Source organism: Melanotaenia boesemani, chromosome 10 (genome assembly GCF_017639745.1).
Source record: "Melanotaenia boesemani isolate fMelBoe1 chromosome 10, fMelBoe1.pri, whole genome shotgun sequence".
Classification (NCBI taxonomy): Eukaryota; Metazoa; Chordata; class Actinopteri; order Atheriniformes; family Melanotaeniidae; genus Melanotaenia; species Melanotaenia boesemani.
Window position 1 is genome coordinate 27,037,849 of NC_055691.1, and position 12,966 is coordinate 27,050,814.

Sequence of the window (12,966 nt, forward strand, 5' to 3'; positions counted from 1 at the left end):
CTTTCTGCTGTGGGAATGTTACGTCACAATTCTACATATGTATAATTACCATAATCAAACATTCTATGAATTTATAAATTTTTAATCATCCATTAATCCTAATTAAACATGAAATATAATTGCAACATATGTATGAGTTAATGAATTATGTTTGTTATGTTTATTTATGAGAGTTTTATAGCATTTTTGTATTTTTTAAAATAACAATAATCAACATTATCAGTGTGACACCATGAAATAGAAAGCTTAGATGCAGAGCCAGTGAATCTACCGTGTCACCTTTCTTTTATCATCCGACCATATACAGCTAGTAGATGAACAGTTTGATGGAAAAAGGAAATACTCTGGTGAACATAAAAAGATCAAATCATTAAAAAAAGCCTTTGTAATAAAGAGCCACACCTCAAATCTTGGGTCAGTTCCATAACATATTAAAAGTCATTTGAAGATGCTTAAAAAAATACGAAACATGTTCATTAAAGGTACACACAACATGCTAATGATTAGTGAGAATCCCTAATTTATCCTGACTGCTGCTCTATTGGACTTGTTCTGCTTTTGACATTGTTGATTTCATTTTGCTCATTCACTCAGAAAATTGCTTTTAGCTCGCTGATGTGCTCAGAATTTTATTGCATCACATCTTGGTGAAAAATTCAGACAGGACTAATGGACTATTCATCCCACCATCAGGTTGAAGACTTATTCTTTGTGTGGGTTTGATAACTTTTCAGGTAACATTTTACAGTACAACAGGCTAAATATTAATAATCAGGATGCTCTATGATTGTTCGGACACCTTTCCTTCAAATAAATGTTTAATTCGTGAAAAATACTGAATGTCCTTCACTACTTCCAAAAAATTCCATTTCGTATAATTTTATTTGTCCTAAACCACTGGCTTACAGATCTACCTCATTTTTCATGCATCATTGAATGCCTGGCTGTCTGACCTTCAATGGTGCGTAGAGAAAATTCTTAGGAAATGTGATCAATAGCATTCCTCACATTCTGCTCACATTCTCTGCAACACCCCCTTTTCTGCAGCATAATTCAGAGAATGAGTATCACACATAGGTATGGACCCCTGCGGTGAGGTCAACCCAGCAGATGGCCATGTCTGTTAAAGAGAGGACATGCTCTGTTCATGCAGCGTTAAGTGAATGTGTAGCAGCTATTAAATTTTAAATTGCTGAGCCATAGCAAAAACTTCCCATCATGCATGATGTTAGTATTTCTGAGGGTGATAAAAAAAATACTTTAAAAGCAAAGATTCTGACAACTAAGTCTCTTATTCAGTAAACTTACCCACAATAGTTTTTTCTTTTTTAAAGTCTACTACTACATAATTAGAACTTTAGGGGTGATTAGCTCTGTTGCCTCATGGCAAGAAGGTTCCTTGTTCCCTCAGCTGGGGCCTTTCTGTGTGAAGTGTGTGTGTGTTTCCCGTGTATGTGTGGGTTCACTGTGTTCCTCCCACAGTCCCACAATAAGACGCTTACTAGGTTAATTGGTGTCTCTAAATTCTCCCTAGGCATGAGTGGTTGTTTGTTTGCTGTTGTATTTGCCCCGTTGTGGCCCACTGCAACCCTGCTCTGTTATAAGCAGGATGCATGGATAGACTATACAATCAAAGATTCAACCATAAAATTGCTGGGCAATAACCTCCTCAAAATTGCCATAATTGTGTTTATCACAGGTCATTCCATTTAAAAAAATTATTATACCACGGGCTGACACATTTTCATGAGGTCATAATAAAATGTGTGACTTGCTTTGGTCAAACTAACACACACACATTGCACCAACTCCCATTTCTTCTTTCAATTTACACCTCTACTCAAACTAATCATTTCAGAGGCAAGAAGTGATCCATGACTCCACTCAACACCTTTCATTCTCAGGGTCTGCCTCTTCTTATCTTTGGAGCACCTGCTCATTGTATTAGAGAGCATATTGTAAATAATTTGAAAGCTTTGATCTAACTGATTAAAACTCCCTCACCTGGCAATTATATTCTCAAATACTTGTTCGCAGTGTTTTGTAAGGGCTGTCAGGTTTGGCATTGCATGCTGTTCTAATGGGGCATTCATGCCAAATAGGAAAAAGAATTTCCAACTTTTGATGGTGAAAAGAATTATAAAATGCCAAAAAAAAGTCAAGTACAAAATTTACAGGTGAGTTGTGTTAAGTGATCATCCAAATCCAACCGCACCTTATCCAAGTATCAGTAGCAACCCGAGAATGCCCCAAGCCCCACGCAACCAGCACCCACCGCAGAGCACAGACCCAGGCAGTCCAGAAGGAGGCAGAGGAAGGCTGCAGTCAGAGGCCCCATGACCCCAGAGCATGACCACTGGCCCCAGGGGACCAGGGCAGCAGCCCACCATCCCTTCCAGGCACAAGACCCCTCAAGCATGAGTTTGGGGCAGGAAACAGGGCCCCATGACAGCCTTCCATGAGCAGACAGACAGTCACTCACCAAGGGCCAGGGGGGTAATTTTTCAATAATATGTCCCCTTTAAAAAAGAGTGAATGTACTACAATCCCAGAGTTAATAATAATAATAATAATAATAATAATAATAATAATAATAATAATAATACATTTTATTTTTACCGTTTGTCAACACTCAATTAAAAACAATTAAACATCAGCTGATTAAGGCACTGTCCAGGCTTGCCTACTCAATGAGAGAAGACAAGCCTGAGCAGGTGGGTTGTTAGCTGTGATTTAAAGTGTGGAAGTGAACTTATATTGTGAAGATTGGTGGGTAGTGAATCTTACAGCCTTACACACACACACACACACACACACACACACACACATACTGTGATGAGGCGAACAGGAGGAATAGTGTGATGAATACATAAAGAGGATCTAAGGCTACAGACAGGAACAACGATATGGAGAAGGTCAGAGATGAAGGGGCGAGGTTGTGAATTACCTTGTATGTTAAAAGGATTAATTTTTATTCTGAGCTATTTTGAAATGCCTGTGTTCATAATGTCCTGATCAGTATATTTGCATGTCTCTGCCTTCAGTCTTTCAGTCTATAAATCCCTTCAGGAAAAGAGCAGTCGCACTCCAGTCCAGCAAGTTTGTGTTAGGTTTTTTTTTTTTTTTTTCAATTTAAGGAATGTTGCTGCATGCCACATATTATTCCAGCTTTTTGTATTGAGCATTTGTAAAGCTGCTTACAGCTGATCACAATAGCCATCGTCTGCCACAGAGCAGCACCCAGTCAACTTCCCATCACCCATTATGTGATGATGAGTCACTCAAACCCCCCAGGGTGATCCCATTTACCAGCTCACGCTTTAAAGCTGGTCTTACTTCCCCTCCACGTGAACTCCTCATGTGAGAGGAAATGTTTCCCAACCCATTCTCTCATTTTATATTAGATCATAGCATTATCAGCTCTGCCCTCCAGACGTGACTATCCGGTGTCGAGCTCTGGGTTATTAAGGGCTCAAAAACCAGCAAGTATTTTTTTGATAAGCTGGATCATGCAAATTATAATCCTTTTTAATCATGTTTAGTGCTATTTTATGAACTTTTTATTTACACTCTGCTGCACTGACACAGCACAGAAGTCCAACAACAAAACACCACTAGGATTCAGATCGGGGGGCCATTCCTCCTAATCACGCCCCTCCAGGTCTCGCTGTCATTGCCCACATGGGTACTGAAGTTCCCCAGCAGAACAAGGGAGTCCCCAGAAGGAGTGCTCTCCAACACATCCTCCAAGGACTCCAAAAAGGGTGGGTACTCTGAACTGCTGTTTGGTGCATGAGCCCAAACAACAGTCAGGACCCCAAACCCTATATCTAGCCGGAACCGCTCAACGTCGTGCAGCAGCTCAGGCTCCTTCCCTGCCAGAGAGGTGACATTCCACGTCCCTAGAACTAGCTTCTTTAGCCGAGGATCAGACCGCCAGGGTCTCCGCATCTGGCAGCCACCCAGCTCACACTGCACCCGACCCCTATGGCTCCTCCTGCAGATGGTGAGCCCACGCGAGGGGGGCCCATTTCACCCTTTCGGGCTGAGCTCGACCGAGCACCATGGGCAAAGGCCCGGCCACCAAGCGCTCCATGTCACTAACCCAACAGATAACAATACCGGGTGGATAATACTCCATTATTCTGTCATTATTCTAAAAGCACTTCAACTTTAGTTAAACTTCACTTTGCTGCTAGCACAGCATGCAAAAGGTGTCACAACAGGTTTTCAATCATATACTTAAAATGATGGTTCCTAAGGTAGCAATGAAGTAAGCCATTAAAACTTAACATGGAAAAGCACAAGTCAATTGAACTTTGAACATTCACTACATTCACTGCTGGGGGTGAGTTTTCTCATGTGTACACATCAAGACCTTGTTTTGAAAGCTGCTGAAGAGTACAGCGCTGCAGGAGGTCTGATAAGTCTTTGTGGGAGAGCTTAACAAAGGCAAAAGGGCACAAGTGATGGGATAGTTGGGATTTTTTAATGGTTAACACATTCTCTTTCTTAATTTAATAATCCATGCAACAAAAAGCTAATTGAAACCTTAGTTTATTTTACAGTGCATACATTCCAGACCCCCTGTGCAATACTTTAAGGAATTTAAAAGTCATTATCAGCTTGAAAAAGCCTGTGATACCACAAGGTAGGAGTCCAGGTGTAAACCTGACTCAGCACAAGTGAGGCCATTAAGTTCTGAAAAGCCCTGCTGAGTATTGTTTTTTACCAAAACAGGTAAGTAAACTCTGGTGCCTTTAAAACCAAAACGCTCTGTCCTCTGTCACAGAGACTTGAAAAATATGTTGAACAGCAAAAGTCAAGTTAAATAAACACATAATAACTAAAGATTAAATTTAACTTAAAATTTCTTATTATTACTGTTCTTTAATATCAGGTTTTGCTGACAAAATTTTGTAAATTCAGTTTGTTATGTTACATCAAAGGTCCTATATACAAGATTTTAAACCTTTCCATTGTTTCTTTTCATTGTTCAGAACAGTATGTGTGTAGGCAAGTCTCAAAATTCAACTTTCCTCCACTGAATAATTCACCTTCTTCAGTATGGCTCTGAGTCAGGTCTCTGTTTTGTTGTTAGATGACACCTAAACTCTATCAATTGTGAAAAACTCAAAACTAAACAAAAGGTCCTGCTACACAGTTATTACATATAGTAAATGTTACCAGTATTGTATAAAGCAGGGAGAGTTTATATTTACGTTTTACGCTGGAGGAACAACATCTACCGTCCTGTCAAAACCCAACTGATCATCCCGTCTCAATATCCCAAAGGACAAAGAACGCCCCATTTCAACAAGGCCTGTTGGTCAGTCAGTCATCTTTTTATTTTACAGATATTTTTCAAACAGCTAGAGGGAGAAATAGCTGGAAAGTGGACAAAATGTTAGATGCTCTTGCAGAACCTACATAAAAAGCGTAGTCTTTTGGATGAACATAATTTAAGCACACATAGCACACATTTCCACACACTTAAATCAAGTACAATAACCCATTCCCATGTTAAATGAACACATTTGATATTTGTTGGTTAAATTTAGTCAGGTTGGTTTATTCTTGTTCCATTTAATCCAAATGTTATATTTAAGTAAGTGGAGTTTCTTTTTAATCTTTTTAACTCTTTTTGAGCAAATTACATTGAGATTAAAGCCTCCTCTACATGGTAAACCCTGGCCAAGAAGGCAGCATTAATCCTACACCAGTTAAAGGTTTAACAGATATCAACATTTCCTGGATTACTCGATGCACTTTTTTTAAAGGAGCAGGAGCTATAGCATCAACCACCCTAAATAAATTCAATAAGGAAATGTCAAATGAACAAATTTCTATTTAGCAAATCAAAAAGTTGATTTTTCTGAGTGTATGTGGTGAGTGTTGTTGGTGTCACTCCAGAACCACTTTTTTCATCCATTCTGCCACAAGTGAAGACCTGAATGTGTTGTTTTTAGAAGAAATGCCTCCTGCTCCTCTCCTTTACAGTCATCTTCCTCTGATGGTCTGTAATCTCAGTTTTCTTGTCCTCTTGATCCCTGTTCTTTGAAATCACCTCCAGCTTCCTTATCTTTCATCATCAGGTCTATGACCTCTCAGACAAAAAAGTCTTGTGGCCAAGGCTTCATGAATGTGGCAGCTCTGGTTAATTTTTAGTTTTAGTTTGTTTTTGTTTACCCCTGTTGATTGGCTGGCAATTGATAGGTATTATTTATGTAGTTTCTGGTTATTTTATCACTATGTCCTTTATCTATACTAGTAGTACAGAATGGACAGACCAAACCCTGACAGTAACAAACCCCTCACAAGTTTGTAAAGTTTTTAGTACCTACTGTGGTTTCTCCTATAGGGGGCTTATACAGTAAGCCAGCAGTCAGCCACAGAGCACATGAACGACTGTCTTCCTTGTATATTGGATGTGTGCACCCTGTTTCCACTGTTGAAGTCGACATGTTACACCCAAATCTCTTCTCATTCATCATCTTAATTTTTCCAAAAAACAGAGAAAATGAAAATCAGCTGATTAAATGAATCCAGAGAAACCAACTTTGTTTGACCTACATCTGCTTCTGCAAGAACAGCCTTAACAACCTGGGCAACAGTCAGAAGCTATCTTTTCAGAAGGTTCAAGTGATACTTAATTTGTTTAAATACAAGAGACATGAGGAGACCCAGCATGTGGCCTCTCATCCTCATTCTTTCTTCCCATCGGTTTGATGTATGAAGCCTGACATGTTTGGAAGGTGAAGGTGAGGCAAGGAGGAGCAGCTTCATTGCTAGATGTCTCTTAAATCCTAAACTCTGTTTTTATTCAGCAATTCAAACAGATTAAATTCAATTCAACTTTATCTACATAGCACCAATTACAACACCGTCATCTCAGGGCACTTTATGGAGAAATCAATCACATTAATTCATTGTAATGAAATCAGTGTTGATATAGGACAATAGCCTAGCTAAGGAAACCTACAGATTGCATTGAATCTTGACTTTGATTCACTCCCCTATCCTGACCTTGCACGGGGCGGCGGGCGACAGTGAAAAGAAAAAACTCCCTTTTAACAGGAAGGAAAATCCTCCTGCAGAGCCCGGCTCAGGGAGGGCGGCCATTTGCCTCTACCAGTTGGGGAGGACAGGAAAGAGACACCAACAGCACTGCAACTTTTATCCAGGGAGACTTGCTGAGAGAGAAGAGGAGAAATACAAGTTAACGATGCCAGTACTGTCATAGGTTTACACATGGAAAATAAAGAGCAGAGACAAGGAAGTGATCATGAGATGTCCCTTAGCAGTCTAAGCCTATGGCAGCATTGATGTCCAGGTCTCCAGGTCCAAACAGAAAATATCCAAATCTGCTGTTTCCACACACCAGATAAACAGAGAATTAGCAAAACACAAAACCATTAGATATACCGAGTGAGAATGATCATCAATAAACTCTTACGTCTTCTGGGAAGGCAGAGTACCCTGAACTGACTGAATGTTGTTTTGTGGAAAAAAATGAAAAGTTTGAACACAATATTGTTTGAAATTTATGTCGTGTTGATCTTCTTGCTCCGAGATTTCTCTTATTTCTTTGTTTACCTGAACTTTGAACTTGCCGACCTCCTCAAGCCAATAAAAGTTGTTTAGCTACCCAGTAATGCAATAAGGCCTGGTTGCATTTAATAAGGTAAAAGAAAATTTAATTGTGGATTGATCAGCTTTGTCTGTTGAACACGTGCTGTCAGCCAGAGAGGGGAAGTACTGGGTAGATGTCTAAAATGTGAACAGGTGAAAAAACAAAGACACATGCGTAGCTTCCTTTATTGAAAGAGAACAAATAAATTCTTTTTTTTTTTTCTTGTCATGACTCACATTCAACAGAAACTCTGATCTCCTACGAGCTGAGTACCCGTCAGTTTAGAATCAGTCTCAGTCCCTCAGAGGTATGTGTTTGACTTTGACTCAAAGTGTCCTGCTAAGGTTCAGTGGTTTAGTTACTATTTGACAAAATGCTAAAAGACAGGAGTCACAACAGCCTGTCAACATTTTCAGCATGTGACTGTGCCAGTGTAAAACTATAAACTGCAACACTTCTGGAAGGGTGTTGTAAACAAACACTTCTAAGTGAAGTTTAGTGAGGAAAGATGCTTTTCAGAAGTATCTCTCACAACAAACGGACTCAAACTACAAAGCAGTTGCTGCACATTAGATTAGTAAATAGTAAAAAGCTTGAAAGGTAAAAGTGTAAAAACATGCTTCTGGTTATTAAAAAAATCACATTTTATATTATGACTTACTGAAGTCTGGTTCAGGCAACACTTCCTGGATCAGTGCCACAAGTATGATGGCGTGAGGACTTGTCCCAAAAGCCTGCTTCAGCGAAGGCTGTAAATATTGATTTGGACTCCAATTTGTGTTAAAGTTAATGTCTATGGTCATGAAACAACTCTACTGTGCAGTTGGTTATTGAAGCAAGGGATATTTACTAAACCAGACAAATTAAAGCATGGTTGCAATCATAAATGGTGTTGCTGAGTACAGCTTTATAATCCTCCCAACAGTATTATGTAACAAATGCGCATCTTTCTTCTAACAAATATCACAGCCACATCATTCACAAACTTAGGGCCTGCTTTTTTTCCAGCAAATAACAACCATTTATCTAATGTCCTGCAGGAGGTCCTTCAGGAGTACTGAGCATCAAGCCCTTTGCTACAGAGTCTCATTTTCCTGCACAACTAAAGCTAGAGCTTTGCATTGCCAGCAGTTAGCCAGATTAATTTAGAGTGCGTGTTGGACCAATCCAGGACTGTTGTTTGTCACAGATTCTGTTAATAACTTTAATGGACAGAATTTTTTAATGTAGCCAAGGACCGGAAGGCTTCCAGTTCAGTTGGCTTAACTCTACTCTTTGCAGATAATGTGGTCCAGTCGGCTTCATCGAGCTGCGACCTTCAGAAGGCACAGGGGTGGTTTGCAGCCAAGTGTGAAGCAGGACATTGACAGGCAGATCAGGGCTGTGTCTGCAGGGATGCAGATGTTGTACCAGTCTTTTGTGGTGAAGAGGGAGCTGTGTTGTACTATATTCCAATCCTCACCTATGGCCAGGAGCTGTGGGTAGTTACTGGTAAAAATTAGATCATCAGCTGATATGAGCTTCTTTTAAAGGATGTCCTAGTTAGGGATTAGGTGAGGAGCTTGGTTATCCAGGAGGTGCTAAGAGTAGAGATGTTGCTTTTTCACATCAAAAGGAGCCAATTAAGGAGATCAGGACATCTGGTCAGGATCTGTAATGTTGCAGATGGATGGATGGATGGATGGATGGACAGATGGACGGATGGACGGATGGACAGATGGATGGATGGATGTTTCATGTTCTATGGCCATCACATGACAAATGCTGTGATATAAAATGCATCATGATAAGCATCATTGCAATAATGAAGCATAATAAAGCATTTTTCATGACATTTAGGCAGCTTTGTATTATATTCATAAATGCCTTCACTTCTACAGAGGGTTAAATATACAACCAGTATCTTTTGTGGTGCAAACATGGTTGCAAAGAATCAAAAACAGTCTGTTTTTAATTCATATTCTAATGACATAAAGTAATAATGATTCCATATGCGTTTTGTCATGCTCGTTTTTATGTTTTTAAGCTGAATGTCATTGTGACAGCCATGTGGAGACACATCATTTCAGCTCCAGTAAATCTGAAAGCAGTTCTTCCAGGTAAAACATCTAAATCAGTCTGTTGTTTGTTGTGACTCCTGCTGTGAAAACCTTGAGGGGTCATAGACTGTGACAATCACCTGGAGGGGTAAGACTGCCAGAGTCTGACTTTGTTAACCTTTGCCATGTTCCTGTCAGTTTTTTCATACACAAGAACAGAAAGGAGGGCGAGCGGCACCAGCTTACCTGCCATTTGGCCTCTTCTCTTGCTGCCTTAATAGCTATAAAGATGGACATCTTCCCATCCCCTAACAAGGGAAGTGAGGATGAACAGAGGTCTCTTTTGCCTCATTTTGGGGATCAGACTAGATTTACTTCAGCAGATCAGAGGCAAATTAAGATTCTCTTTTGATTAACAGTCTTGTAGCTGCAGAGCAGAACATGCAGATCTTTATTGAAAATGACCCCAGGCACAAAGTACAGACCAGGCAGTAACTCTGTTCAAGAATTTGTTTGTTTGAAAACAACATAATCTGTGTGGATGGCCCCTGCTGTTTTATATGTATTGATGGTTTTTATTATTATTGTCACTAATTGTTAAACACACAAAAATAACAGATTTTTGCATTTTCACACCATTCTGAATATAGCATCAATAATTCCACCAGAAAAGTAGAAGTCAATACAAAACTTAGACTGTATGGCTAATGTCAACGCCCCCAAACGCTCCATTAAGGCTGCATGTTAAAGTAGAAATGAAAGCTCTGTAATTGTGAGAGACAATTGTAGAAGAAGACTATCCTTCATTCATATCTGGGTTCATGTCTTTTAACTTTCATCCTTTAGGATGACTGAGTCTCTAACAGATGTGGACTTGCTCAAAAGTGAATATCACTCCATGTGAGTTATGATCAAGCAGGGATCAGTACTCAGTCACAATACTGGAAGTTTTACAATTAATATAACTTCTACTCAAAGACAGTACAAGCCATAAAACTTCAGACAAATTGTTTTGTGTGACATACACTGAAGTCAGGGCATAAAACCTCAGAGACAATGTAACTTTTTTTTTCTCCAATAAATACAAACATGGTTTTCATTCACATGCATGTAGAGATTTGAGGACATTTGAGGGATTTGCACTGGATTCTTCCCTTTTTGAAACATACACGCCTGTCTTCTACAACAACCCTCTCACACACCAGTTTTACAACTCTAAAAATTATGGACTTCATCCAGGGAAGCGTCATGTAGAGTTTTAATGTTTTTCTCTTTTGGTATGTTAACAAAAGAGCAAAAAAAACATAAAAAGAGGTGAAAACATACATGTTTGTCTTGTTCTAGTTTTCTGGATTTTCTCTCTCCTGCATATTCTGGCTTTAAATGACATTTGTTTAAAAAAAAAGTTTTGAATCTTAACACAATATCTTTGGCACAAGCTTCTTAAATAAAGGCACATTCATTGTGTGAATAGGGCATAAAGCATCCTTCTGTAAACTGTACTTTATTTCATGTCAAGTCTCTGTTTAAGGAATAATATATTTTCATCACGTGCGGGAACTCGTGCAACCCTTATGAAAATGTTTGTGTCCAAGTGTTTTGAAGCTTAATGGCTTTTTTCTTCTCCAGAGTTCTCTTGTTGAAAGCAGATCCATCTGTAGTGGTTTTCACCAACATATTCTCATTTCCATCCAGTCAAATACAAACAGTGACAATGACCTCTCCTTCCCCTTCTGTCACAGTCTTACTAAAGCGAGTCTGTCCGTCTCCTGGCAAACACTGCAGACATGCTTTTCACAATGCCCCTGAACCTCAGATGCCTCTTTGAGGTCAGTTTGGCGTCCTTCATCCTGTCCACCAGCCCGTGAAAAACCGTCAGCACGCTGTGATAGTTCTCTGCTGCCGACACTTCGTAGAAGAGGCAACCCGTGTTAAGAGCCAGCAACCGGCCCTCCTCACTCAGCACTGTACGTCTGTGGTCCAGGTCTCTTTTGTTACCCACAATCACTATGGGCGCTTTATCTGCACTCTGGTAATCTTTGGTGGACTTGATGGTCTGAATGAGTCTGCTGACGGTGTTGAAACTGGCCCTGTCACAGATGCTGTAGACCAGAACGTATCCATCTGCCCACTGGACCTTCTTATGGAAAAGTGACATCTCTGTAGATAAACCCTGTGAAAGCAGATATTAAGATAATAAAACAATGTGCAAACGCAGTGCAAGAAACTAAATATGTTGACATAATATTTTAGCATACACAGACTGTACAGTTTTGTTTTTAATTGCTTTCAACCTGCTTTGTCAGTTTTTTTTATCTTCTTTATTACTGACAATATCACAGTGGTAGGATAAAACAGCATAAGAAACTTTGTAACAGTTAGCAATTAAAATGTGCATCTCAATACCTCAGAGTAGGGTGAATCCCAAATATTGAAAGTCATCTCCCTCCCATTTACGATAAAACTGTGACTGTAGATGGATTCTGGAAGACAAAAAAAAAAAAGTTCAAGATCAGTTTTATTGATTGAAAAGGTAGAATTTATACATGAATGGAAGAATTAACTGGACACCTACCAATGTCTCCATATTCTCCAATGAATCTCCGCGTTAAGAGGCGCACAGTCAGCGCTGAAAAACACCGAACTTTTTATCAACCACGTGACACATCACACAGTAGAGGAGAAACTTTGACCTCCTCCAAAAAAAAGTGTTTTACCTGATTTCCCAACGCTCTCAGTGCCAAGGACAACAATGTTGGCCTCCATTTTCACTGAAACGGTTGTATTGAGTTTCTCCATTGGAGGAGGAGGAAGAGGAGGAAGAGAAGGAGACTGCTACTGTGTCACCGTTACCGGCTGCAGGCAGCTATTATAGCACAGACAGGTGGGCGTGGAAACCAAAACACCCACAACAAATACTTCTCACAGCGACGATTTAATAATGTCACGTGGTCTCCCACAGACACGAGCCTCTGCAGCGGAGCCCGCAGCAGCTGGGAGGGGAGGAGGAAAGCCAGATCAAGTCCAAACTTGTTCCTTGTTCGATAACTGAGAGCTTCAAGATCTAGATCCTCTAGATCTGATGCTCGGGAGGTTTTATATTTACAAAAATAAATATTTTAAGAGAAAACTTAATTTTAACATTTTTCACAAAGAGCTATTTTAATTTCAATCACTTCAATTTATGAAGAGAAAAATATAAAAGAATGTAAACTTAAAGAGCATCTTTCAGGTTGAATTTTCCACAATATGACGTTTTGAAAAAGTCCGAGAGACACTGTGGCATAAATAAAA

The 12,966-nt window shown here is 39.6% G+C and overlaps 1 protein-coding gene across 1 annotated transcript; it reads right to left on the reverse strand.

Moving 5' to 3' along the window:
- Positions 1 to 10,216: 10,216 nt before the first annotated feature.
- On the reverse strand, positions 10,217 to 12,614 carry si:dkeyp-59c12.1. Its single transcript, XM_041997834.1, has 4 exons — positions 12,390 to 12,614; positions 12,248 to 12,301; positions 12,079 to 12,155; positions 10,217 to 11,845 (listed from the first exon to the last, which is right to left on the reverse strand). The coding sequence occupies exons 1-4, from the start codon at positions 12,469 to 12,471 to the stop codon at positions 11,420 to 11,422; spliced, it is 639 nt and encodes a 212-aa protein (XP_041853768.1). The 5' UTR covers positions 12,472 to 12,614; the 3' UTR covers positions 10,217 to 11,419.
- Positions 12,615 to 12,966: the final 352 nt, after the last annotated feature.